A 24702-nucleotide genomic window follows, 5' to 3' on the forward strand; every position below is an offset into this window, starting at 1 on the left:
ATTTCTGTTCTGTGTTCGCGCCAGGAGCGGGACTGCAGAAGACAAATGTGAATAGGGATGGAGGAGTAATAGACCCTGATCGATTTTCAGAGGGTTGTGTTCATGAGGAGCTAGCTAAAATAAAGGTAGACAAAGCGATAGGGCCGGATGGTGTACATCCGAAGGTGCTGAAGGAACTTAGGGAAGTTCTGGCAGCAACGCTGACTGACCTTTTCAACGAGTCTCTAGAGTTGGGAGTAGTACCGGAGGACTGGAGAAGGGCAGATGTGGTCCCTCTCCACAAAAGTAGAAGTAAGGAAGAATTAGGGAATTACAGGCAGTAAGTCTGACTTCTGTGGTGAGCAAATTAATGGAAACGCTTTTAAAACAGAGAATGGTTAAGTTTCTGGCATTCTGTAGATTACAGGACCGGAGGCAACATGGATTCACTAGAGGTAGGTCTTGTCAGACAAATCTGATCAAATTCTTTAACTAGGTGACCAGAGAATTGGATAGAGGGTGTTCACTAGGTGTAGTCTATTTAGATTCTAGCAAAGCCTTTGACAGTGTTCCATACAGACGTCTAATAAATAAACTGAGTGCCCTTGGGATGGGTCCCAATGTGATGAGCTGGGTCTGGAGCTGGTTGAGTGGAAGGTGACAGAGGATAGTGATCAGTGGAGATCACTCTGAGGAAAGGGATGTTACCAGTGGTGTGCCTCAAGGTTCTGTTCTTTTTAACATTTTTATAAACAATATTGCTGAAGGGTTGTCGGGTAAGATTTGCCTTTTTGCGGGGTGATATCAAAATCTGCAATAGAGTAGACGCGCCGGATGGTGTGAATAACATGAAGAAAGACCTGGCAAAGCTTGAAGAATGGTCTGAAATTTGGCAGCTAAAATTTAATGCCAAGAAATGCAAGGTCATGCATTTGGGCTGCAATAACCAGAAGGAACGGGTAAGTTTAAGTGGGGTGAAAAACCTATGTGCACAATGGAAGAGCAGGACTTGGGTGTGATTGTATGTGATGATCTTAAGGTGGCCAAACACGTTAAAAAGGTGACGGCAAAAGCTAGAAGGATTCTAGGTTAAATAGGGAGAAGTAATAATAATAATAATACCTATTTTTCTATACCGCCATAATCTTACGACTTCTAGGCGGTTCACAATAAAGAGAGCTGTACAATCAGTGAATTACAATCTTAAAGACCAATGAATTACAATCTTAACAATCAGCGAACTACAATATAGTATTAACATGTTACAGTGAAGGGGCTGGATGGCCAGCAAATTACTGAATACAAATGGAGAGGAAGACACTGAACAGACAGAGAGTACAGAATACAATTGGAGAGGGAGTGTAGAATCAGAATGAAGAGTAATAGTTTTTGAAGGCGGGAGTATTTTGACTAGGAAATAAATCTTTTGAACAGAGCAGTCTTAATTACTTTCCGAAAGGCACCGTAAGTCAATCTGGCTCTATCAATGAAGTCGCCTAGGCAGGTTTGCTGTCTGCTAGCTTGAAACTTGAATGTTCTTTCCAGAAAGGTTCTGTATTTGCAATCTGTGATCTTCGTGTAAACAAAAAGATTGCAATTTCTGGTTGTCCTTGTGGGAGTGTATAGTTCGAAATGAGGTGAGAGGTAGTTGGGGGCCATTCCCCACACCAGTTTATAACAAAAACAAGAGAATTTGAATAAAATTTGTGCCTCATTTGGCAACCAGTGTAGAAGTTTGTAGTAGGGACTAATGTGATCACTTTTCTTTAGTCCGAATATTAAGCGGACAGACGTGTTTTGCACTATGGCCAGTAGGAAAAAGGAGGTATTGATGCCTCTGTATAAGACTCTGGTGAGACCTCATTTAGAATATTATGTACAATTCTGGAGACCACACCTTCAAGGATGGAGTTGGTCCAGAGGAAGGCTACTAAAATGTTATGTGGTCTTCGTGATAAGGTGTATGGGAACAGACTTAAAGATCTCAATCTGTATACTTTGGAGGAAAGGCAGGAGAGGGGAGATATGATAGAGATGTTTAAATATCTATGTAATATAAATGTGCATGATTCAAGTGTCTTTCATTTGAAAGGAAACTGCAATGAGAGTCATAGGATGAAGTTAAGAGGTAATAGGCTCTGGAGTAATCTGAGGAAATACTTTTTTTACGGAAAGGGTGGTAGATGGGTGGAACAGTCTTCCGGAAGAGGTGATGGAAACAGAGACTGTCTGAATTCAAGATGGGATCTCTCAGAGAGAGAAAGAGATAATGGTTACTATGGGTGGGCAGACTAGATGGGGCCATTTAAGAACATAAGAAGTGCCTCTGCTGGGTTAGAGCAGAGGTCCATTGGGCCCAGCAGTCCGCTCGTGTGGTGGCCCATCAGGTCTAGGACCTGTGTAATAGTCTTCTATCTGTACCCCTCTATCCCCTTTTCCTTCAGAAAATTGTCCAGTCCCTTCTTGAACCCTAGTACCATACTATGTCCTATCACGCCCTCTGGGAGCACATTCCAGGTGTCCACCACCTGTTGGGTGAAGAAAAACTTCCTAGCATTGGTTTTGAATCTGTACCCTTTCAGCTTTTCCGATGCCTTTATCTGCCATCATGTTTCTATGTAGTATAGAACCGGTGAAGGCTGAACTCTGTTGCTGAGATTTAGCTGTTTTAAGTGTGGGGAAGAAACAAGGAGAATCTTTTATTTCTCTGGAGACAAGAAGGGGTTATGCAGACATACTTATTGGTGATGTCCTAGACTGACTCTATGTGTCGGTGCTCTCCAGTAGCTAAAGTAAGTTTTTTCTTACTGAGCATGTACAGTCTCCCCTGCCTCTCACATCTTGTTCCCTGCAAAAATCAGTTTTTCTCTTATCCGCATCTTACCAGTCAATTATTTATTTAATTTGATTTATATCTCATCCTCCCCAAGGAGCCCTTAATGGGTAACATAATAACATATATAAGTTAGCAATAAGACACACAACAATTATAAACAAGGAATAGAAGAGCTTGTGTTAGTTCTAGAAGTGTAGCGTGGGTTTAGCATGCGCTAAAATCCTGCATACACTAAAAATGCTAGCGTACCTTAGTAAAAGGAGTCCTAAGCAACTAGGATACTGTGAGATGCATCTAGTTTAGCTGTTCTGGGTCATGTAGCTGGTTTTAAAAAGGTCTGGAGAAATTCCTGGAGGAAAAGTCCATATATTATTGAGAAAGACATGGGGGGAAGCCACTGCTTGCCCTGGATCGGTAATATGGAATGTTGCTACTGTTTGGTTTTTTTTGGCCAAATACTAGTGATCCGGATTGGCCACTGGGAAGCCAGTCTAGTGGGCTAGACTACTGGTCTGACTCAGTATGGCTATTTGTATGTTATGTAGTAGTACTAACACTTACCACATGCCTCATCTATGGCAATCATCTTGTAGCAGTCGTTCAGAGTAGCAGCTGGAGCACGGGCAGTGAGTCATAAGGATTATATGAAGAAGACCATCACAGATGAGGAGTCTTAGCAACCTGGACTATCAACCAAACCTCTTACATAAAGAAGTCCTTTTTATGGGAACGTCATCTTTCCTCCAAAACTTACTTGATCCACTTCATCATTGAAACTGTAGACTGATGTTTATTCTTATTTTTTTTTTTTCTATTTTCCAGTTTATTAATTATTTTTAATCTTACTCACGGTTTTGCCATTAATTTTTTGTCTTGTTCTACTTCTACTATTTAAATTTCTCCAAAATTTTTTTGCCTTCTAAAATACTCAATTCAATACAATCTTGTTAGAATGTTTATTTATTTTTCTTTCCTCTATCTGTACTTCTCACTTCTCTATTCTTTTTAGGTACTTTAGTTAGATTGTGAGCCTTCGGGACAGTGAGGGAATTTTCTAAGTACCTTCCTTACTTATAATTTTAATGTATATTTTCTGTAACCGCTTAGAACCTAACGGATGTAGCGGTATATAAGAAATACATTACATTACATTACTACTACTTATTTCTATAACGCTGAGACATAGGTGGCGCTATACATGAAAACATGGAAGAGACCGTCCCTGCTGAAAATAGCTTACAATTTAGTCAGGTCAGACAAATTGGACAAGAAGATACATCAATATACTGTGCTCAGGTGGCGGAATTACAGAGGGAACGATAAGACAGATAGTGGATGGGTTGGAGTTTGCAATTGAAGCAGTTTCAAAGAAGTGGGCTTTGAGTCTGGATTTGAAGATTGCCAGAGGCAAAGCCTCAGGTATTGTCAGGATTCTGTTGGGGAAGTCTGGAGCTCAGCGTAGTTCGATCATTAGCCAAAAGTTTTTCTCTTTGGAATCTCCAAAGAGTAGCAATATTCCATGCTCCTACCACCCACAAAAGACAGACTAACGGACTAGGTTCGAAGGTGCATCACATTTGGTGGTATTTCATGTCTTCCGCGTTCTCTCGCGCCATCCAGCTTCCGGCGGAGTGGCGTATCACGCTGGCAACGCCAGGCGCGCTGACGTCACACTGCGGAGAAAGGGAGCGGGAGGCGGAGGCGGCTGTGGCCCGGCGGACATTTTGGATGTGCTGCTGAGCGAAGGAGGGAGGGCGCTGCCCGGCGGGTAGGTAGCGGTGCTCGCGACTCGCTGTCCGTTTGGGGAGCAGAGTGGAGGGCTAGCTCTAAGGAATTAGCACGGGGCAGACCCGCACTGCTGTCGTCGTCGCTCCCTGCCTGTTCCTTCGGGCTGTCCCGGGTGGGCAACCGAGGGAAGCGTCAGCCGTCAAGTGGTGGGGCGGAAGGAGAGCCGGTGGCTTTTGACAAAGTTCCTCAGAAGAGGCTCCTGTGTGGTGGGTTAGGGGAGGGTCAAGTGGTCGTTTTCCTCAATGGAGTGCCGCAGGGGTTAACTTATTGGAAGGACGAGGGAGATGATTGAACGGTTCAAAGCTGTCAAAACACAGGAGGACTCTGGGCAGACCTAGAAACTTACCCAAGGGATGCAGGTGCCATCCTTCCTATGGGGCCCATTCATTCTCAAGGCAATGCAGTTGAACCAGCAAACCTGTGTAAGATGTTTGCTTTATCTCTCCCCCCCCCCCTCCCCCAGGTAACCTGTACTCAGACAACTTGAATCTGGTATAAAATAAACATTATCTGCACTTTAATAGGTTAATCATTCTTATGAGAACTATTTTTCTGCTGTACGTCATTGAAAGGATTAAAATAATCACTACCTTAGTTTTATTTAATCAAAGCAATAACATTATAGCATATGTAATCTTAAATATCCATGTTAAATGATCTGCTTAAACAAATTATCTTGGCACTAATAAGGGGTTTATTTATTTTTTCAATTATTTAGCCCGTCCTCCCATAGGAGGCCTGAATGGGTCACAAGAGTATATTCATAGTATAAGCAGGACAAACTGTGTATCGATTTGCAAAGAAACAATGGGGCCAAGGTCTTTGCTGTGAAGAAGGATGTTATTTTGGTAGACACAATTTCAGATTTCAGAAAAGCAGAACCGAGCATCTGTAATAATCTTCTAGATAGAAAAAATGCTTGTGACAATGGATTAAAGAAATTCATTTACCAAAAAATATAAACATTGCATGAGTATATAGCCTCATGCTACATAATTCCTTATCAATAGTAGCAGATGAATCCAGAGACCAATGGGATAGCACACATCTACCAGCAGGCAAAGATAGAGAAACTGATTAACAGGTGGTCCTATTGGCTGGCACTCCTCCTGTATCTTCAATGTGCTCTATTTCCCAGCAGGTGATGGTTGCTGTTCAAGATTAGTTTTTCATGTTTTGGGACCATAATGTATCTTAAAAAAAAATCCTGTTTGATTGGATTAAAAAAAATTTAATCCATTTAAAAAAAACAAAAACCACAAAACTTATTATTATTTTTTTTAATCCACCATGCCATTGACATTTCCTGTGTTTTGGATGTGATAGAATGCAATTATTTTGGGGAAAAAAGTCATGGACTACTTCTGTGCTGTGCTTTTTAGAAAAGGATATAGTTGTCTTAGGCTTTAAGGAAAAGAAGTGTATTTATTCTTGGTTGCAGATGGTCTGGGGCTCCTTCTTTTGCACTGTGGAGAAACAAAATGTTTCAGTTGCTGAAGGTGGAATATTTAGATTGTGATGCACATCCTGTCCTGAGAACCAGGGGTCTGCTTATCAACCCATTTGGAGCTGTCCTTGGGAGGAGAGATATGACTAGTAGGAACTGCAGTCCTGCTGGGGAGGAAGACTAGGAGGGTGGTGGCAGGTCCCAGATATCCCCTATCCTTCCAGTCTGGGTGCCTGCTGATAAGAGATCCCAGAAGGAGAGAGTGAACTAATTTGCATTGGAAGAACCTAATGTGCAGAGAAGAAGGACTCTGACTGGGGAAACCCTGGAGGGGGAGGGGGGAATCCCCTCTTCTGGCTTAAGGAGTCTTGGAATTCACTCACCTTAAAGAAGAGCAATACTATTCAAGACTTTCCAGCGAAAATAGCACATTGAGAGAGTGTTGGGAATCTAATCTAATCTTCAGTCTTGTATACCGGATTATGCCCCAAAGGGACTCGACCCGGTTAACAAACTTTAAGTTAATAATACATTAGTGAAACAGTAATGAATCTAAAAAAAATAATTAATATTAACATTTATCGATTAATTAGAGAAATTCTCAGAGACATCTTCTTTCAACTATCCGTTAGGAACTTCTTAAACAGATACGTTTTCAGAATTTTTCTGAAATGGGTCAAAGATAAAGTTCTACTAACTGAGGGAAGATCATGCCAAACTTTCACCATAATATATGCCAAAGAACATGAGAATTTACCTAAAGTTTGAATCCCTCTAACAGAAAGAAATTCTAATTTATATTTATGTATATTCCTAGTAGACTGAAGACAATGCAAGTTAAAAGAAAGAGGTTGCTGCATTGATCAAACAATTTTTTATCGTTTCAGACACCGTTTGTGCGTCTTAAACGATAAAAATTGTTTGATCAATGTAGCAAACACAGCCTCCCCCAATGAAGGTCTGTGGACTGAAATGTTCATGTAAAAGTGGAGCGTCGGGAAGTTGTAGTTTATAAGGCCAACATTGGACCAGCAGTTTGCTGTTGAAGATAAGTGTTGCTATTTCAAAAGCTAAGCTACAGAATTTTTATGTTAGAAATTGTTATTTATGGGGTAACTAAATTTATGAAATTGCACATCACTGAATTATAGGTACACTTCACTAATTAGAATAAAATGCAATAGAAGATAAAAATAATGAATTAAGGGAAGGAGGTCAAGGTATAAATGATTATTTGAAAACTGAACAAAAAAATGTGGACTTGGGATAACGTATGTTATGTGAGGTCCTATGCACTGAAATCTGTTTACATTGTATGATATACCATCCTTCTAGTATATGGACTGAGGGTTTAGTAATTGGGTGTATGTATTTTTTAAAATATAAAATAAGCTAAGCTATACCATTAATAAAAAAGGGAATTTGAAGGTATACATTTTTACCTATTTCAAACAATATAAAGTAATTTAAGAAATATCCTTTAGCCCTATACATTACAATCATTAGGTATTTGTAGGAGACAAGTTTTTGGCTCCAGTATAAACTTTTGTGTCGCCCCCCCCAAAAAAAAAAAAAAAAATGGTATTCATAAGAACCAAGCAGTATCCAAAGGTGAGCACCCAGTAGATCTTTCTATGTATCCCACGTGGGCAAAAGACTCCAAAGAAGGAGAATTTCTTACCTGACTTTTCTTTGTTAGCCACCCTGTTCTGCATCCCACCTTAGAATACTTGGGCCTAGTACTCTAGGTCTGCACTTCCCTTTCAGGATTAGATGCATTAAGAGAATTGGTAAGACCGTGTGGGTCTGCACTGATCTGATTTTTTTTTTTTTTTTTTTAGCTGATTTAGACAGAACTATTAATGCACTAAAAAGTTTGCATGCAAATTATTCACGCGGGTCTTAATCATAATGCCTGACTTTGCTGTCCGATCGCTGTGAGAGTTGGCAGGAGAAGCCCCAAAAGCAACCTCCTGCCACTGAACTGTTTGTGGCAGGAAACCTTTTTTTTTTTAAATGGGCACAGATGCTGTGTTACACACACACAATATCTGCCCCATTAAAAAAGGAAAAAAAGCCCCCTCTCCTGACAAACACAGCACCGAGATGAACCCTCCCTCACTAGTCAAAAACAACAGGAGGGATGGTCATTCCCTCTTGCCATTCGCACCCCTCACACCAATGAAAATGGCAGAAGGAATGCCCACTTCCTCCTGCCAATGTGACCCACCCACACACACAACAGCGATAATGGCAGGAGTGATGCACACTCCCTCCTGCCACCAAAGGCCCACCCTGCGCTCCCCCCAAACATCCCCTAACCCTCCCGTCCCAAAAAAAGATAGGGATGCCCACTCCTTCCTGCTACTGAAGTTCTCCACCCCCCCATGCCCCGAACACCCCTCCAGCTACCTTCTTGGAAGCTGTCCATCCTGCTCGTAGGGCTGCTGCTCCAAAAAGGCAGGCCTTTCTCTCCCCGGTGCATCATATGATGAATGGGGAGGGGCCTGAGGCCCCTGTAGCCAATCAGGGCCTTAGGCCCTTCCCTCTGTATCCCATGATTAAAGGGGGAGGAGTCTAAGGCCCTGATTAGCTCAGATGCTTGACAGATATTGTTCATGTATAGCATGCACAGCATTTGTGCCCCAGTCACTTTTTTGGATTGCTAAAATCGATCACTTTTCTTTAGTGCCTCAGGAAGCCATGTTAGAGCATCAGTCACTTTACTAGTTTACATGGCATTTTAATATTAATTAGCTTATTTGCATGGTCGGATAGGGGAATGAGCGATCGTGCAGAAAACCAGGTGGTGAGCTGTTTGTTTTGCATCGGGTCAACAAATGTGTTTGTTGCTAAACCTGTTAAAACAGGTTTAGCGACGATCGCTGACTTTAGTACATCTGGGCCTCGGTGTCATAAGAACATAAGCAATGCCTCCGCTGGGTCAGACCTGAGGTCCATCGTGCCCAGCTGTCCGCTCACGCGGCGGCCCAACAGGTCCAGGACCTGTGCAGTAATCCTCTATCTATACCCCTCTATCCCCTTTTCCAGCAGGAAATTGTCCAATCCTTTCTTGAACCCCAGTACCGTACTCTGCCCTATTACGCCCTCTGGAAGCGCATTCCAGGTGTCCACCATATGTTGAGTAAAGAAGAACTTTCTAGCATTTATTTTGAATCTGTCTCTTTCAACTTTTCCGAATGCCCTCTTATTCTTTTATTTTTCGAAAGTTTGAAGAATCTGTCCCTCTCTACTCTCTCTATACCCTTCATGATCTTATAAGTCTCTATCATATCCCCTGTAAGTCTCCTCTTCTCCAGGGAAAAGAGTCCCTGTTTTTCCAATCTCTCAGCGTATGAAAGGTTTTCCATACCTTTTTTATCAGACGTGTCGCTCTCCTCTGAACCCTCTCGAGTATCGCCATATCCTTCTTAAGGTACGGCAACCAATATTTGACGCAGTATTCCAGATGCGGACGCACCATCGCCCGATACAACGGCAGGATAACTTCTTTCGTTCTGGTTGTAATACCCTTCTTGATTATACCTAGCATTCTATTTGCCTTCTTAGCGGCCACTACGCATTGTGCCGTCGGCTTCATTGTCATGTCCACCATTACCTCCAAGTCCCTTTCTTGGGTACTCTCATTCAATAACATCCCTCCCATCGTATTGTTGTACCTCGGGTTTCTGTTTCCCACATGTAATACTTTACATTTCTCAACGTTGAACTTCATCTGCCATCTCGTCGCCCATTCCCCTAGTTTGTTCAAGTCCCTTTGCAGTTCTTCACAGTCCTCTTTAGTCCGAGCTCCACTAAATAGTTTGGTGTCATCCGCAAATTTTATTCTCTCACACTTCGTCCCTGTTTCTAGATCATTTATGAATATATTAAATAACAGTGGCCCAAGCACCAAGCCCTGCGGGACCCCACTCGTGACCTCCAGTCCGAGTAGTGGCCCTTCACTCCTACCCTCTGTTTTCTACCCACCAACCAGTTTCTGATCCATCTATGTACGTCTTCTTCCACCCCATGGTTCTTCAGTTTCCGGAGTTCATGGGGCACCTTGTCAAAGGCTTTTTGGAAATCTTAGATATATGATGTCTATGGGGTCTCCTCTGTCCATCCGTTCGTTAATTCCTTCGAAGAAGTGCAATAAGTTAGGCATGATCTCCCCTTGCAGAAACCATGTTGACTGGTTATCAGAAGTTTGTTTCTTTCAAAATGTTCATCGATGTTTTTTTAAATCAGTGCTTCCACCATTTTCCCCGGGACCGAGGTCAGACTCACCGGTCTGTAGTTTCCCGGGTCACCTCTTGATCCCTTTTTAAAGATGGGCGTAACGTTGGCTATCTGCCAGTCCTCCGGGATCATGCCTGTTTTCAGGGATAAATTGCAAATTTGCTGCAGTAGTTCCGCTATCTCCTCCTTTAATTCCTTCAGAACCCTTGGATGGATTCCGTCCGGACCCGGAGATTTGTCAGTTTTTAGTTTTTCTATCTGCCTGCGTACATCTTCAAGGCTCACTTCCATGGATGTTAATTTTTCTGTTTGATTTCCATTGAAGAATTGCTCAGGTTCCAGTATGTTGGATGTGTCTTCATTTGTAAATACAGACGAAAATAACATGTTAAGTCTTTCCGCGACTTCTTTCTCCTCCTTCACTACTCCCTTCCTGTCTCCGTCGTCCAGCGGTCCCACCTCCTCCCTAGCCGGCTGTTTCCCTTTAACATATCTGAAGAACGGTTTGAAATTTCGTACCTCCCTGGCTAGCCTCTCTTCATACTCTCTTTTGGCTTTTCGAACCACACGGTGACATTCTTTTTGATACTTCCTGTGCTCTTTCCAGTTCCCCTCAGTTTTGTCCTTTTTCCATTTCCTGAATGAATTTTTCTTATCGCCTGTTGCTTCCTTCACTATTTTAGTTATCCATGCCGGGTCTTTTGTTTGACTCTTTTTGCACCCCTTTCTGAATCTGGGGATATACAGATTTTGCGCCTCGCTCACCGTGTCCTTGAGAAAAGACCAGGCATGTTCTACCGTTTGCCATTTTTTTGGAAGTGTTCCTAAGTTTCTTCCTTGCTATTTCCCTTATTGCTTCGTAGTTTCCTTTCCTGAAGTTGAAAGTTGCTGCAATGGTTCCCTTTCCTTTCGGTATTCCTACCTCAACCTTGAACTTGATCATGTTATGATCGCTGTTTCCCAACGGTCCCACTACTTCAACTTCCTTTGCAGGTTCCCTTAACCCATTTAGGAGTAGATCCAGAGTGGTATTTCCTCTCGTTGGTTCTCTAACAAGCTGCTCCATGAAACAATCTTGTATAGCCTCCAGGAATTCTGTTTCCCTAGCGCATTTTGAGCTTCCAAGACTCCAGTCTATCCCGGGGTAGTTGAAGTCTCCCATAATAATTGTGTTACCGCTTTTGCATTCTCACTTCATCTTGGCTTCCATGTCTTCATTGTTATCCCGGGTTTGCCCGGGTGGACGATAGTATAGGCCCATCTTTATTTCAGGCCCTTTCCTTCCCAGTATTTTAACCCATAGCGATTCCAACTTGTTGGTCGTCTCTGCTGTGTCCATTTTTGTCATTGTCTGCTTTCTTTTATGTATAGGGCTATTTCACCTCCTTTATGTCCTGACCTGTCCTGGCGATAGAGCTTGTACCCCGGTAGTGCTGTATCCCATTTGTTTTCTTCATTCCACCAAGTTTCAGAGACTCCAATGATGTCTATGTCCTCTGCATTGGCCATGGCTTCTAATTCCCCCATTTTGTTTCTTAGGCTCCTTGCATTAGTATATATGCAATTTAGATCTGGTATTTTCTTGTCTTCATTTCCTTTCCCTGTGCTTCAGTCTTTAGTTCTTCTCTTTTGCTACAATCCTTCTAACCTCTTCTGGGTTAGTCGACTCCTGTAATTTGTCCATTGTTTCTTCCCTGCCTTTTTCCCCCCTCGGTATCTTCACGGGATACCTTCTTCCGAATCGTCGACGCTTGGTCGACTGTCGGCTTTCCCCTTCTTAATTTAAAGCCTAAACTAAACTAAACCTTAAGTTTTTATATACCGCATCATCTCCACCGAAGTAGAGCTCGGCACGGTTTACAAGAACTTAAAAATGAGAAAGGGTAGGAAAAGGTTTACATAAGTTTATAAATCGAGTGGAAAAGTAAGGGAAAATAAATTACATGTTAGAGAAGAGCCAAGTTTTTAGTTGCTTGAGGAATAAATGGAGGGAGCTCAGGTTCCGCAGTGGGATAGTAAGGTCATTCCAGAGACCTGTGATTTTGAAAAGAAGTGATTTTCCCAGTTTACCTGTGTGGAGAATACCATGTAGGGAGGGGAAGGATAGTTTTAATTTATGGACGGTCCTGGTGGAGTCAGGGCATAAGGAGTTGAAAGAAAGTGGGATTAGGGAAGGAAGGATGCAGTGAATAATCTTAAAAGCCAGGCAAGAGCATTTGAATTGGACTCTGGAAATTACTGGGAGCCAATGAAGATTGGCCAGGAGTGGGGAGACGTGGTCAGATTTACGTTTTGCAAAAATCAGCTTGGCTGCCGTGTTCTGAATAAGCTGGAGTCTTTGGAGGCTTTTTTTTGTTAAGCATAGGTAAATGGCATTACAATAGTTAAGTTTGGAGAGGATGATGGATTGGACAAGGACGGCGAAATGTTTTTGGCGGAAGAAGGTTCTTGCTTTCCTTAGCATGTGGAGGCTGAAAAAGCATGATTTTGTCAAGGAGTTGAGGTGGTCGTTGAGAGAGAGAGAGAGGAATCGATAATGATGCCAAGGACCTTGCTTGAGAACTCAAGGTGTAAGGCAGTGCCTGAGGGCAGTGCGAAGAGGGTGGGCAGGTGTTCTAACTTTGGGCCGAGCCAGAGTAATTTTGTTTTTGATTCATTTAGTTTCATCTGTACCAAGAGGGACCAGGAGTGGAGTCTCATTATGCAGGATGTATGTTATCGTGGAGGTTGGTGAGGTTCTGGTCTGTTTCAAGAAGGACAAGGATATCGTCGGCGTATGTGTAGATTGTTTCAAGGGGGGAAAGCTGGAAGAGCTTCAATGAGGACATATAGATATTAAAAAGGATAGGGGAAAGGGGTGATCCCTGAGGGACACCGCAAGAAGGAGACCAAGGAGTGGACATGGTGCCATTAGAGTTGACAGTGTAGGAGCGAAAGCGAAGGAAGTTTGAAAACCAATTAAGAACGGTGGAATCAATTCCTATCTCGGAAAGTTGATAAAGTAGTATGTCGTGGTGGACGACATCAAAAGCTGCAGAGAGGTCGAATTGTAACAGAACAGCGAATTTGTTTCGAGAATGTAGTTGTTGCACCTGCTTTATTCCTCTCCTGCCGCGCTCAGGTGCTATCCATCTCTCCTGTAGAACTTGCTCTTGCCCCAGAACGTTGTCCAGTTCCTCCTGAAGTGGAACCCTTCTTCCTCACACCATCTCCTCAGCCACGCATTTATTGATCGTAGTTCCTCCTGCCTTTTCACATCTGCCTCGGTACTGGTAGGATCTCTGAGAACGCTATCTTCTGGGTCCTTATCTTCAGCTTCCTTCCCAGAATCTTGAACTGTTCTATCAGCGTGTCTTATTCTGTCAAGGCAAATCGCAGGTGTTAAATTCACAGCAGTGTGGGTTCTCCAACCTTCCTTCTATTGTGTGACAACACTTTACAGAAAATGATTGTGTGATACATCAAACATTAAGATTCCCAGCTGAAGAAAGCATACGATAAAGCTACCAAGTAGCAGATTTAAAACGGGAGAAAATATTTTTTTCACTCAACATGTAATCAAACACTGGAATATGTTGCTGAAGAATGTGGTGAAATTAGGGTTTAAAAGTGCTTAGGTAATTTCTAAAACAAGTCAATAAGCCATTATTGAGATGGCTTGAGGAAATTCATTGCTTATTCTAGGATAAGCATCAAACTGTTTTACTCCTTAGGATCTTGCCAGGTACTTGTGACCTGGGTTGGCCACTCTTGGAAACAGGTTACTGGGCTTGATGGAACTTCGGTCTGTCCCAGTATGGCATTTCTTATGTTCATCTTAAATTTCACTGAATTCTCTGTCCCAGATTGTCACTTGTCATACAAAACAAATATATTCAAGTTCTAGAGTGTCCTCATTAACACTAAATCCCTATACTGTGAAGCAACACAAATCTGCAGATATGCTGCTTAAATCTATATAGCAATCTATGGTCAGCAGACCTATAGCAGTTATTGGGGGTAGTGGGGAAGTAGAAATAGGGACCAGTTAGGAGAATTTTCAAGAACCTGACTCATGATTGTTGGTATTAGCTTGCAGGCACTGATGTGTAGAGTAGATAGCGTTTGGGGACACACCAGTGTGACCCGGGACACACCAGTGTGACCCAAGACACAGAGTGTTCAGAAGTACCACTTTTGTAGTATGCTTGCTCGATTTATCATTGCAGCTGTTGTGGTGCATTTATAAAAACGGGTCTTCTGCCACTTTGGCAGATGCCTAGTGGATCTCTCTAGGGAACGCCACCAACTAATACATGTGAGGTTACAGGGAAAGCTTGGCTGCTTGTAGGAGGGGATAACACCCACTTCCATAGCTGACTAAAGAAAAATCAGATATAACTTTTCCTTCAGTTTCATGGTGGCAATTATAAAGCAGCATTGTGGTGCTTTTATGTGTAACTTTTGGAAAAAAATCCTGATAAGTACTGTGCCAGAGTGTAGGCTCAGTATAGAGTATAGATTCAGTTTTTGTTCTACAGATATTCTTTCAAAAATGAACATGTTCAAGGCTGAATAGCTTTCATTGTTTCATCAAAGCAGAGCCTGAGGTGTGCATTAATGAGGTTTATGAAATTATACTCTTGCTGTCTACTAGTAAAGATTCCCAAAGAATTAAGTTAGGGGTGGTCCAAATTACAAGCAAATATCTCAAGATTATATTTGGAATGAAGTGGCTGCCCCCTCCACCTGCTTGCATGCTTACTATATCCTACCCTTGGGACAATTCAGCATAAAAATTGTGAAATTCTACAAACTTATTTTATCAGTTTTATTGGTATTTCACAAAGAAGCATGAAAGAATGATACGCTTGTGTCTAATAACAAAATCTGGTGTAAACTCTACCATTTTTCTCTTCTCTTCTCTCCCCTCACCCCCATCATAAAATTATAGCACATTTGGTTCCTTCAAACTGTATCTATCCCTGACAACTTGCATCAAATGCAACCATTCTTGAGCCTCTGAGTCAAAAGTGCTTTCTCCAGTCTAAGTGTTCAAAGCTCTGATAAGATTTTGAGCACAGTTGACAACTTCTAATGTGCAGCTATCTCGTAATTTCCAACAGTACTTCAGTTCCTGAGCAATACCAGTACTCACTTTTGAGCAGCATTAAATAGAAAGTCCTAATTCACTAGATTAATCCACTATCTTGGTACATGTCCACCAAACATGGAAAAAAGGTAATATTTTCATTACCACACTGTCAATATAAATAAGTGCCAATGTTTGGAAATGCAGCTCTTGATCATACCATCATAATTTTATAAACATTTTCTTTAATAGAAAAACGCAAATAGCCATACTAGGTCACCAGTGGTCCATCTAGCCCAGTATTCTGTTTCCACATTGGCCAATTAGGTCACAGCTGGCTGGCAAAAATCCCAGATAGTAGCAGCGTTCCATGCTACAGCCTTTTGTACTTCTCTAAATAGTTTTCCGTTCCTGCTATTGATTTGTTGCCCAAATCTGTCTCCCATTGAATCTTAAACTTTATCATTTAAACTTATCTCTCAAATTTATAAGGGACAGTTGCTGTTTAAATTTCCCTGTAGCTAGCCACATTCCAAGTGCTCAATCATCTGGATCTTCTGTCAGCCAACCCTGAAACGTCAGATAGGGAAATAAGTCACGGCACTGAGGCGTTAATGGGAGCAATATCGGTTACACACCCCATCTTGCCCACATCCTAAAGTTGACAAAAGCAGGACAAACCACCTTCTTTTTAAACTAGCAAATGAGCCACGACCTTGTGTGCTCAAATTGAATAGGCACTAGAAGACTCTCTAGCCCTACGTCAGACCCACACTGCATGCCATATCTGAAAAAAGTCTCGGTCAAGGAGAAATGTACAAAAGTTTTTAGCAGGAATTGAAAAAAGCTACTTTGTTCCAGCACCACAAACAATTTTCCCAATCTACAAGTTGTCTCACTTCAGAAGCCCAGTAATTAATATACTGTAGTATGTTGGGAACGGCTCTGCCACCTATTTGGTTTTTTATTAAGAGTCAGATGCTTACAAATCACCAACTGATATCACATGTAAGAAACCTAACAGGTAGCCCATATCTAATACAACCATATCCTGTGTAACTCATTTTAGTAAACAAGTCAGAGGTCAAAAGAAAAAACTAACTTTTCTCTATATATCAAATTTCAAGTTTAGTTAAAATTTCATATACCAATTGAAACGAATGAGGTCCGTTTCTTGGTCCCGAAACTGTCCTGCAAAAATCCTGCCGCCTGGTCAGATATTTGGAGGCAATTTCCTTAGGTAAGAAGGATTCACAGAAGTCCCAAAGAAATTGCCTGTTTTATTATCAGTGTACATTCAATTATATATCTTTCACATGGGTCAGTGGTAACCATCACAGGAAAAGGGGGATGGACAAGAGAGGGGAGGGGGAACGTGAGCAGGACATGTACTTCATTGTCTAAACTAAAAGATGTTAAGAGCTTCCCTTATCACTCTTAACCGGTACATGGCAGTGGGGGGTCGAGCCTTCATTGTTTCAGAGAACCAACTTCGTTAACATGACCAAATGACCTCTTCCCAAACCATCAAGAGAGTAAACACAAACATTCTGCATTTGATTACTTCCAGCACAGGCAGAAACAAAAGGCATAAGATATGTGTGTCCTTTTTAAATGTGTCCTTTCATAGACAGAGACAGAAAACTTATCTTTTCAAATGTGTCCTTTCAACAACTCTGAGGTGCTTTGATGGTAAAAGTCAGTTTGTGTATTTGGTGTGTTAATTGAGTATTGCTACTCTCATGCAGCTGCTAGAACTGCATTCCTGCTCTGATTTTCCTAGGCAAAGGTATAGATAAGTGGTATTTACACCCAGTCCTTGAAATTGCCAATGGATCAAGTTTTTAGAATATCTAATCTAATCTAATCTAAATCTTGGGTTTATATACCGCATCATCTCCGCAGATGGAGCTCGACACGGTTTACATGGTTAGGGAAGGAACGGAACTCCAGTGGAATTATATAAGTATGAGAGAAGAGAGGTTGGTGTGAGAGTGCCAGGAGCGGGACGGGGTTACGTTCTGGAGAAGAGCCAGGTCTTCAGATGCTTACGGAATGGTAGAAGGGGGCTCAAATTGCAGAGAGGGGAAGGGAGACTGTTCCAGAGCTGAGTGATTCTGAAAGGGAGGGAAGAGCCAAGTTTACCAACAAGGGAGATGCCTTTTAAGGAGGGGTAGGATAGTTTTAATTTTTGAGTGGATCTAGTGGAGGTTGGATTTGAGGAATTCCAGGATAGAGGGATAAAAGGAGGAAGGATACCGTGGAGGATCTTGAAGGTTAGGTTAAGAATATGTCTAATGAATGTACATTAGGGGGATTTGTAGGCTTGTTTCATCATATGCATAACTTTCATGCATATTCTTTAGGTAATCCTGACCTATTTGTAGTCCTCAGACTTGAAGTAAAGACTGAGTGTTGATAGGTCATAAGTAATTTACAATCAAATCAATGCAGCTGAGAACAGGGCCATTCAAAGACACAGTATGGTGTTTGCTTTGCTTACTTTGCTCTTCTAATTTTAACACATTTTATGTTGGATTGGATAGGCGGTGTACACTGGCTTAAAAACATATGAGATAACAATACATTTAAAACAATAGTTGTTAAAAACAATTTAAAACAAACAAAAAGGGAAACGGGGTAGAACTACAATTTTCAAGTAAAAAGAAAGAACATATAGGGAAAAAACAAAAGGAGGGGTGTTAAAAGGTAGAATAAAATTATGTAGCCTTGAAAAGGACATTTAGGTCTCAAAAGCATTAAAAAAAAGATGTTTTTAAGTTTGTCTTAAAATGGTGAAGAGTTGATTTTTCCCGTAAGTGGGCCGGAATATTATTCCAAAGAGATGGAGCGCTGACAGAGAAAATGGTAGACCTCATTTTGTTAATAAACCTCAAAAACGGGATAGATAAAAGATTTTTAGAAGATATATCTGATCAAACAAGAGTCCATAGAAACATAGAAACTGACAGCAGAAAAGGGCCACGGCCCATCTAGTCTGCCCATACCAATGTCCCACCCCCTAACTCCCTCCGTGAAGAGATCCCACGTGCCAATCCCATTTTTTCTTAAAATCTGGCACGCTGCTGGCCTCAATTACCTCTAGTGGAAGACTATTCTAGCGATCAACCACTCTTTTGGTGAAATATTTTCTGATGTCACCATGAAATTTTCCACTCCTGAGTTTCAACGGATGCCCTCTTGTTGCCGTGAGACCTTTAAGAAAAAAGATATCTTCCTCCACCTTGATACGGCCCGTGACATATTTGAACGTCTCGATCATGTCTCTCCTCTCTCTGCGTTCCTCGAGTGAGTAAAGCTGCAACTTATCCAGCCGTTCCTCATACGGGAGATCCTTGAGTCCTGAGACCATCCGGGTGGCCATTCTCTGAACCGACTCAACTCTCCGCACATCTTTGTGGTAATGTGGCCTCCAGAATTGTACACAGTATTTCAGATGGTGTCTCACCATGGATCTGTACAATGGCATTATGACCTCGGGCTTACGGCTGACGAAGCTCCTACGGATACAACCTATGATTTGTCTAGCTTTGGATGAAGCTTTCTCCACTTGATTGGCAGATTTCATGTCTTCACTAATGATCACCCCCAAGTCTCGTTCTGCTACAGTCCTTGCTAGGGTCTCACCATTTAGGGTGTAAGCTGTGCATAGATTTTTGCTGCCAAGGTGCATGACCTTGCATTTTTTGGCATTGAAACTTAGTTGCCAGGTCCTGGACCAGTGCTCCAGTAGGAGTAGATCATGTGTCATATTGTCGAGTATTGAGCCTTTGTCAGGCACTGTGCTTTTGTCTGTTGTGCTCTTGCCCACTATGTTGCATAGTTTGGCGTCATCGGCGAATAATGTAATTTTACCTCGAAGACCCTTAGCCAAGTCGCTTACGAAGATGTTGAATAGGATCGGGCCCATGACCGAGCCCTGAGGCACTCCGCTGATCACCTCCATCGTTTCGGACGTGGTGCCGTTTACCACCACCCTTTGAAGTCTACCACTAAGCCAGTCCTTAACCCATGCAGTTAATGTGTCGCCTAATCCCATCAAACTCATCTTGTTCAATAACCTGCGGTGTGGGACTCTATCAAATGCTTTGCTGAAGTCCAAGTACATGATGTCCAGGGATTTCCCCATATCCAGCTTTCTTGTTACCCAGTCAAAGAAGCTGATTAGATTGGATTGGCAGGACCTTCCCTTTGTAAATCCGTGTTGATGGGGATCTCATAGATACTCCTCGGACAGAATCGTGTCCAATTGACGTTTGATTAGAGTTTCCATTAGTTTGTTCACGATAGATGTGAGACTCACCGGTCTGTAGTTCGCAGCCTCCGTCTTGCATCCCTTTTTTTGGAGCGGGATGATGTTAGCCATTTTCCAGTCCAACGGGACTCTTCCTGTACCTAGGGAAAGATTGAAGAGTGCGGATAACGGTTCAGCCAGGACGTCACTCAACTCCCTGAGCACCCTGGGGTGTAGTTTGTCTGGTCCCATAGCTTTGTTCACCTTGAGTCTTGATAGCTCATAGTAGACACTGCTGGGCGTAAATTCGAAATTTCAAAACGGGTCTTTCGTGCTTTACCTTGTCTGCAGCTGAGGGCCGGATCCTGACGCCTCACAAGTGAAGACTGAGCAGAAGTATTCATTTACGATTTTGGCTTTATCGGAATCCGATTCTACATAGTTCCCATCAGGTTTCTTAAGGCGTACTATCCCATCTGTGTTTCTGTTTCTGTCACTAATATACCTGAAGAAGGATTTTTTCGCCCTTTTTGATGTTCCTTGCTAGATTCTCCTCCATTCGAAATTTGGCCTCTCTGACTGCTGTTTTGACTGGCCAGATAGTCTTCCCTAGATTCCTGCTTTCCTGATTGTTTGTAGGAGATGAATGCTCTTTTCTTCTTTTTTATGAGGTCCGAGATCTCCGCAGAAGAACCACTGTGGTTTATTGTTTCTGTGCCGTTTACTAACTGATTTTATATAGTGGTTGGTTGCTTCGTGTATGGTTGTTTTCAGAGTTGACCACATTACCTCTACATTGTCTGTTTCTACTTGGTTTTGCAGCGCCTGATGGATGAAGTCTCCCATGCTTTCGAAGTTTATGTCCTTAAAGTTGAGGACCTTGGTTAGTGTGGTTGATTTAGTGAAACCTTTCCTGAGGTTGAACCATACCATGTTGTGGTCACTGGAGGCCAACGTGTCGCCTACCGAGACCTCTGTGACGCTTTCTCCATTGGTAAGTATCAGGTCCAGTATCGCCTGATCCCTAGTGGGTTACAGTACCATTTGCCTGAGTCTTGCTCCCTTTATAGAGGTTAATAGCCTTCTGCTGCTGCCCGTCGCAGAGGTAAGATTGTAATTCTTTGAGCTCAAATGTGTCTGAGGTAAACCCCAAGTACTCTCATATTTGGAGGCATTTGTACAGCTCGCTGTTAACTTCTCCATTAGCAGGACATAACACAGCTTTTTTTTTTATGCCGAGCATCTATCATTGGAGTTGTTTTCCATTGGGATGCAGAGACACATCTTGCTGCTAAAAAACAATCAAACAAATCTTGTGATTAGCTTCTGTTATCATTATTACCAGTTCTATAGAAATCAGGCAGAGCCCTGCTTAAGGTATGAGTAGCTTCCCACTGTAGCTAAGAGTCCAAAAAAGATTAACCAAGGGACATGATTTCACTCATGTATTTTCCAATATTCCCTCTTTGTGGGCAGAAACTCAGGTGATTGCAATGTGGCCTGGCCCCCACTGCATAGGTTCTCCAAATCCTACAGAGCGAACATGGCAGCATGGGAGGACACTGTCTTTGGGTCTTCAGTGTTATGAGCGGGCACAGAGATACTGCCCTAGATTTCTGGGACTGCTTTTGTATGTCCCTACCATGCAGAATGACTTTTTGCACTAGAAAAAGATTAGATTACTAGATATGGCAGGGTTCTAGAATGACACACCTATCGGTTATTTACTCCGCCTGCCTACTGTCTCAATCGGAAGTTTGAGTCAAAACTGAGATTTTGATGTAGGTCAGACCTTGGGGGAGGGGGTATGAAGACTAATCTATTGCTATAATTCATTGGGGGAATGTTTACGTTCATAAATGTTTGATTTGGTATGTTTTGATTGTTCAATTAAAATGTTTAACATATATTTGTTACAACCACAATAAACAGGGAGGAACTAAGGGAAGATTAATCCAAAAATATCACTCCAAGACAAAAGCACCACACAAACCAAGAAAGCCAGCTTTTTACTTAAGTGAATGAAAAGCCTCAGACAAACGGAGAGGTGTACCCACACTCTTCCACCCAAGCATCATAGGCAAAAAACTTTCGCACAAGTTTAAAGTTAGCAGGTAGGAGCAGAAAAAATAGCCAAGAATGATTAATGGTAAAAACCACTGAACACAAACAGGCTAGGCTGATCGTTTCGTGGCCGGTAACCACTGCTTCAGGGCCTTGGTGCCAAATCTAGGCTATCAATACATATTTGTTATACTTTCAGAGCAGAACAGATTTGTAGTTTGGGGAATCCCCTGTTCCCCCTCTCCTTTTATGTTCCCACTAGTGTTTAAGCCCGTTACATTAACGGATGCTAGAATATGTCTGTCTGTCTTTCTTTCTGTGTCTCTCCCTGCCCCCGTCTCTCTCTTCCTTTCTTTCTTTCTCCCTCCCGCTATCTGTCCTTTCTTTCTGGTTCTCTCTCTGGCACCCTGTCTGTCTTTCTTTCTTTCTGTCTCTCACCCTGCCCGCTGTCTTTCTGTGTGTCTGTCTTTCGTTCTAATGCGCTGCCTGTCTTTCTGTCTCTCCATGGCCCCCTTCGGTCTCCCTTCCCCCAAAGCAAACCAAGATTGCTCCCAGGCCCCCTTTCCCTCTCCGTCCCCTCCACTTCCCTGTGCAGCAGTAGCATTTCCCGCAGCCTCCTTCCCAGCTGCCGCGTTTAAATTCACAGAAAAGCGCTGCGCCGCACTACTGCTGTCTTCGGCATCTTCTATCCACTGTGGCCAACCCTAGCGGAAACAGGAAGTAGTCAGAGAGGGCGGGCTGCAGTGGACAGAAGACGGCGAGGCCAGCGGTAGCGCGGTGTAGCGATTGTCTATGAATTTAAACGCGGCGGCTGGGAAGGGGGCTGTGGGAAGGTTTTGGCGGTGAATGAGCCGGTGAGAAGGTTTTGGCTGTGAGTGAGGGCGGGAGGGGGGAGTCACCGGCTGTGCTGTGGCGCATGCCCCTCAAGCTGCCGCCACGGACAGACACAGCACATGTCAGGTCCCCACATAAGAACATAAGAAGTCGCCTCTGGGTCAGACCGGTGGTCCATCGCGCCCAGCAGTCCGCATCCGCGGCGGCCCATCAGGTCTATGACCTGTATGTGATCCCTTAAAATTTGCCTTGATACCCTTTCTATATCCTATCTTTACCCTTATCTGTATCCCTCAATTCCTTTATCTGTCAGGAATTTATCCAATCCTTCTTTAAAATCCCGTAATGTGCTCTGTCCTATCACAACCTCCGGCAGCGCATTCCAGGTGTCCACCACCCTCTGAGTGAAAAAGAACTTCCTGGTCCCCCTTCAGTTTCTCCGAGTGCCCCCTTGTTCATGTGGTTCCCGATAGGTTGAAGAATCTATCCCTCTCCACCTTCTCTATGCCCTTTATGATCTTGTAAGTCTCTATCATGTCTCCTGAGTCTCTGCTTTTCCAGGGAGAAGAGCCCCAGCCTTTCTAACCTGTCTGCATATGAAATGTTTTCCATATCTTATCATTTTTGTCACTCTTCTCTGGACCCTTTCATGTATCGCCATGTCCTTTTTGAGATACGCGCTTAGAGGATTATTATAGATATAGGGCTATTGCCTGGTTTGGTACAAACTGAAGGACAAGCACACATGGAATGAGAGCACTCTGTAAATGCTATTAGAGCAGCAGTTAAATCGGTACCAGCGGCTGTCTTGTACTAGATAAACTATTTGGTCTTGCTTTCCCTTCCTATCACTTTTTTTTTTTTTTTTTTTTTCGTAAACTTTGTAGGTTTAGGAGGTGTAGAAATGTTTTAAATAAAATATTGCTGGTGACTCATTTACTTTGATGCTTTGAAATTGTTCAGTGAGCATGAGTAGATCTTAGATTGACCAGTTTACTTGTTTGCTACAAAACATAATTGGTAAAAATGAAATGCTTTTTCTCATTCCAGGTATAACTTAACTACCATGGAAAGGGAAGCCTGAACTCTCAACCATGATTGGAGGTTTATTCATTTATAATCACAAAGGGGAGGTTTTGATCTCTCGGGTATACCGAGATGATATTGGGTGAGTAGCACTGTAGAATCTTTGCACTGCTACAGATCGGTCTGGCAGATCTAGCAATTTCCCTTGTGAGCATGCGAGCTACTTAAAGCAGCCTGCAAATATCCTATATACTAATTGGCTGTAGCGTTTGCTGCTTTTTTTTTTTTTATTTCTAAAGTTGGCATAACGAGGAAAAAGCTGCTAAACTTCCTCAATGATTTGCATTCCAATTCTGTTTAGATGCTTGATTTTTGCAATTTAGCTTGTACTATTTTATTTTTTAAGAACTGTACATAATTGTCCCAAACAGTTGGTGATAGGTGGGAGAGAGTGTATCTGAAAATTACTAGCATTCTTCCATTGCAAGTATCAAGAGCTTTTTCATTGGTTTTAAAACACAATTTTTTGAGCTGGCCTGATCTGGCAAATGCAGAGGATTTCAGTTTTGGTCCAAATTTTTTATTCTCTGTTGTCTAGGGTTGCTGCTAAGGCATCATTTGGGAGGGGGGGTAGTGTTGCCCTCTCTTGAGCAACACCTGGTAATCACTTAGGATCCATATTAATCAAGTTCCATAGCATAGCCAAGTGACTGCTACTGTGCTGTCTAGACCAGGAGTTTAATAAGGGTAAAAAATGGAGAAACACCAAGACAGTTGTAAATGAGCCCACTGTGCTAGTTCTCGTTCTAGCTCCAGTTCTTTCTGAATAGGAAGAATCCATCAGTCCTCTAAACCAATTAAAATCTTGCTTAGATTTGTAATCCTCCCCCTAACTTATCGCCGCCCTGGCATCCTTTTTGCCTAGCTTGTCTGTTTAGATTGTAAGCTCCTTTAAGCAGGGACTGTCTTCTTTGTGCCAACCCCCCCCCCCTCTTGATATTGAGAGTCCAAGGTTAGTGATGGGCAACATGAACAGCACACTGAGCACAGAAAAATTCCCCCTCTGGTCAGTCTGACTGGTTTTCACATTTAATGACTCATTTAACCAAGTCTATTGAACAAATGCAAAGTGATGCACATTGGGAAGAATAACTCGAATC

The 24702-nt window shown here is 42.5% G+C and overlaps 1 protein-coding gene across 1 annotated transcript in view; it reads left to right on the forward strand.

Moving 5' to 3' along the window:
• Window positions 1–4431: 4431 nt before the first annotated feature.
• AP2M1 (adaptor related protein complex 2 subunit mu 1) overlaps window positions 4432–24702 on the forward strand; it is a 104604-nt gene continuing 84333 nt past the window's right edge. Inside the window, 2 exon segments of the mRNA XM_033959120.1 lie at window positions 4432–4583; window positions 23567–23684. Of these exon segments, the coding sequence (XP_033815011.1) occupies window positions 23611–23684 (74 nt within the window). The 5' untranslated portion in view covers window positions 4432–4583; window positions 23567–23610.

This window comes from Geotrypetes seraphini, chromosome 9 (genome assembly GCF_902459505.1).
Source record: "Geotrypetes seraphini chromosome 9, aGeoSer1.1, whole genome shotgun sequence".
NCBI classification, from domain to species: Eukaryota; Metazoa; Chordata; class Amphibia; order Gymnophiona; family Dermophiidae; genus Geotrypetes; species Geotrypetes seraphini.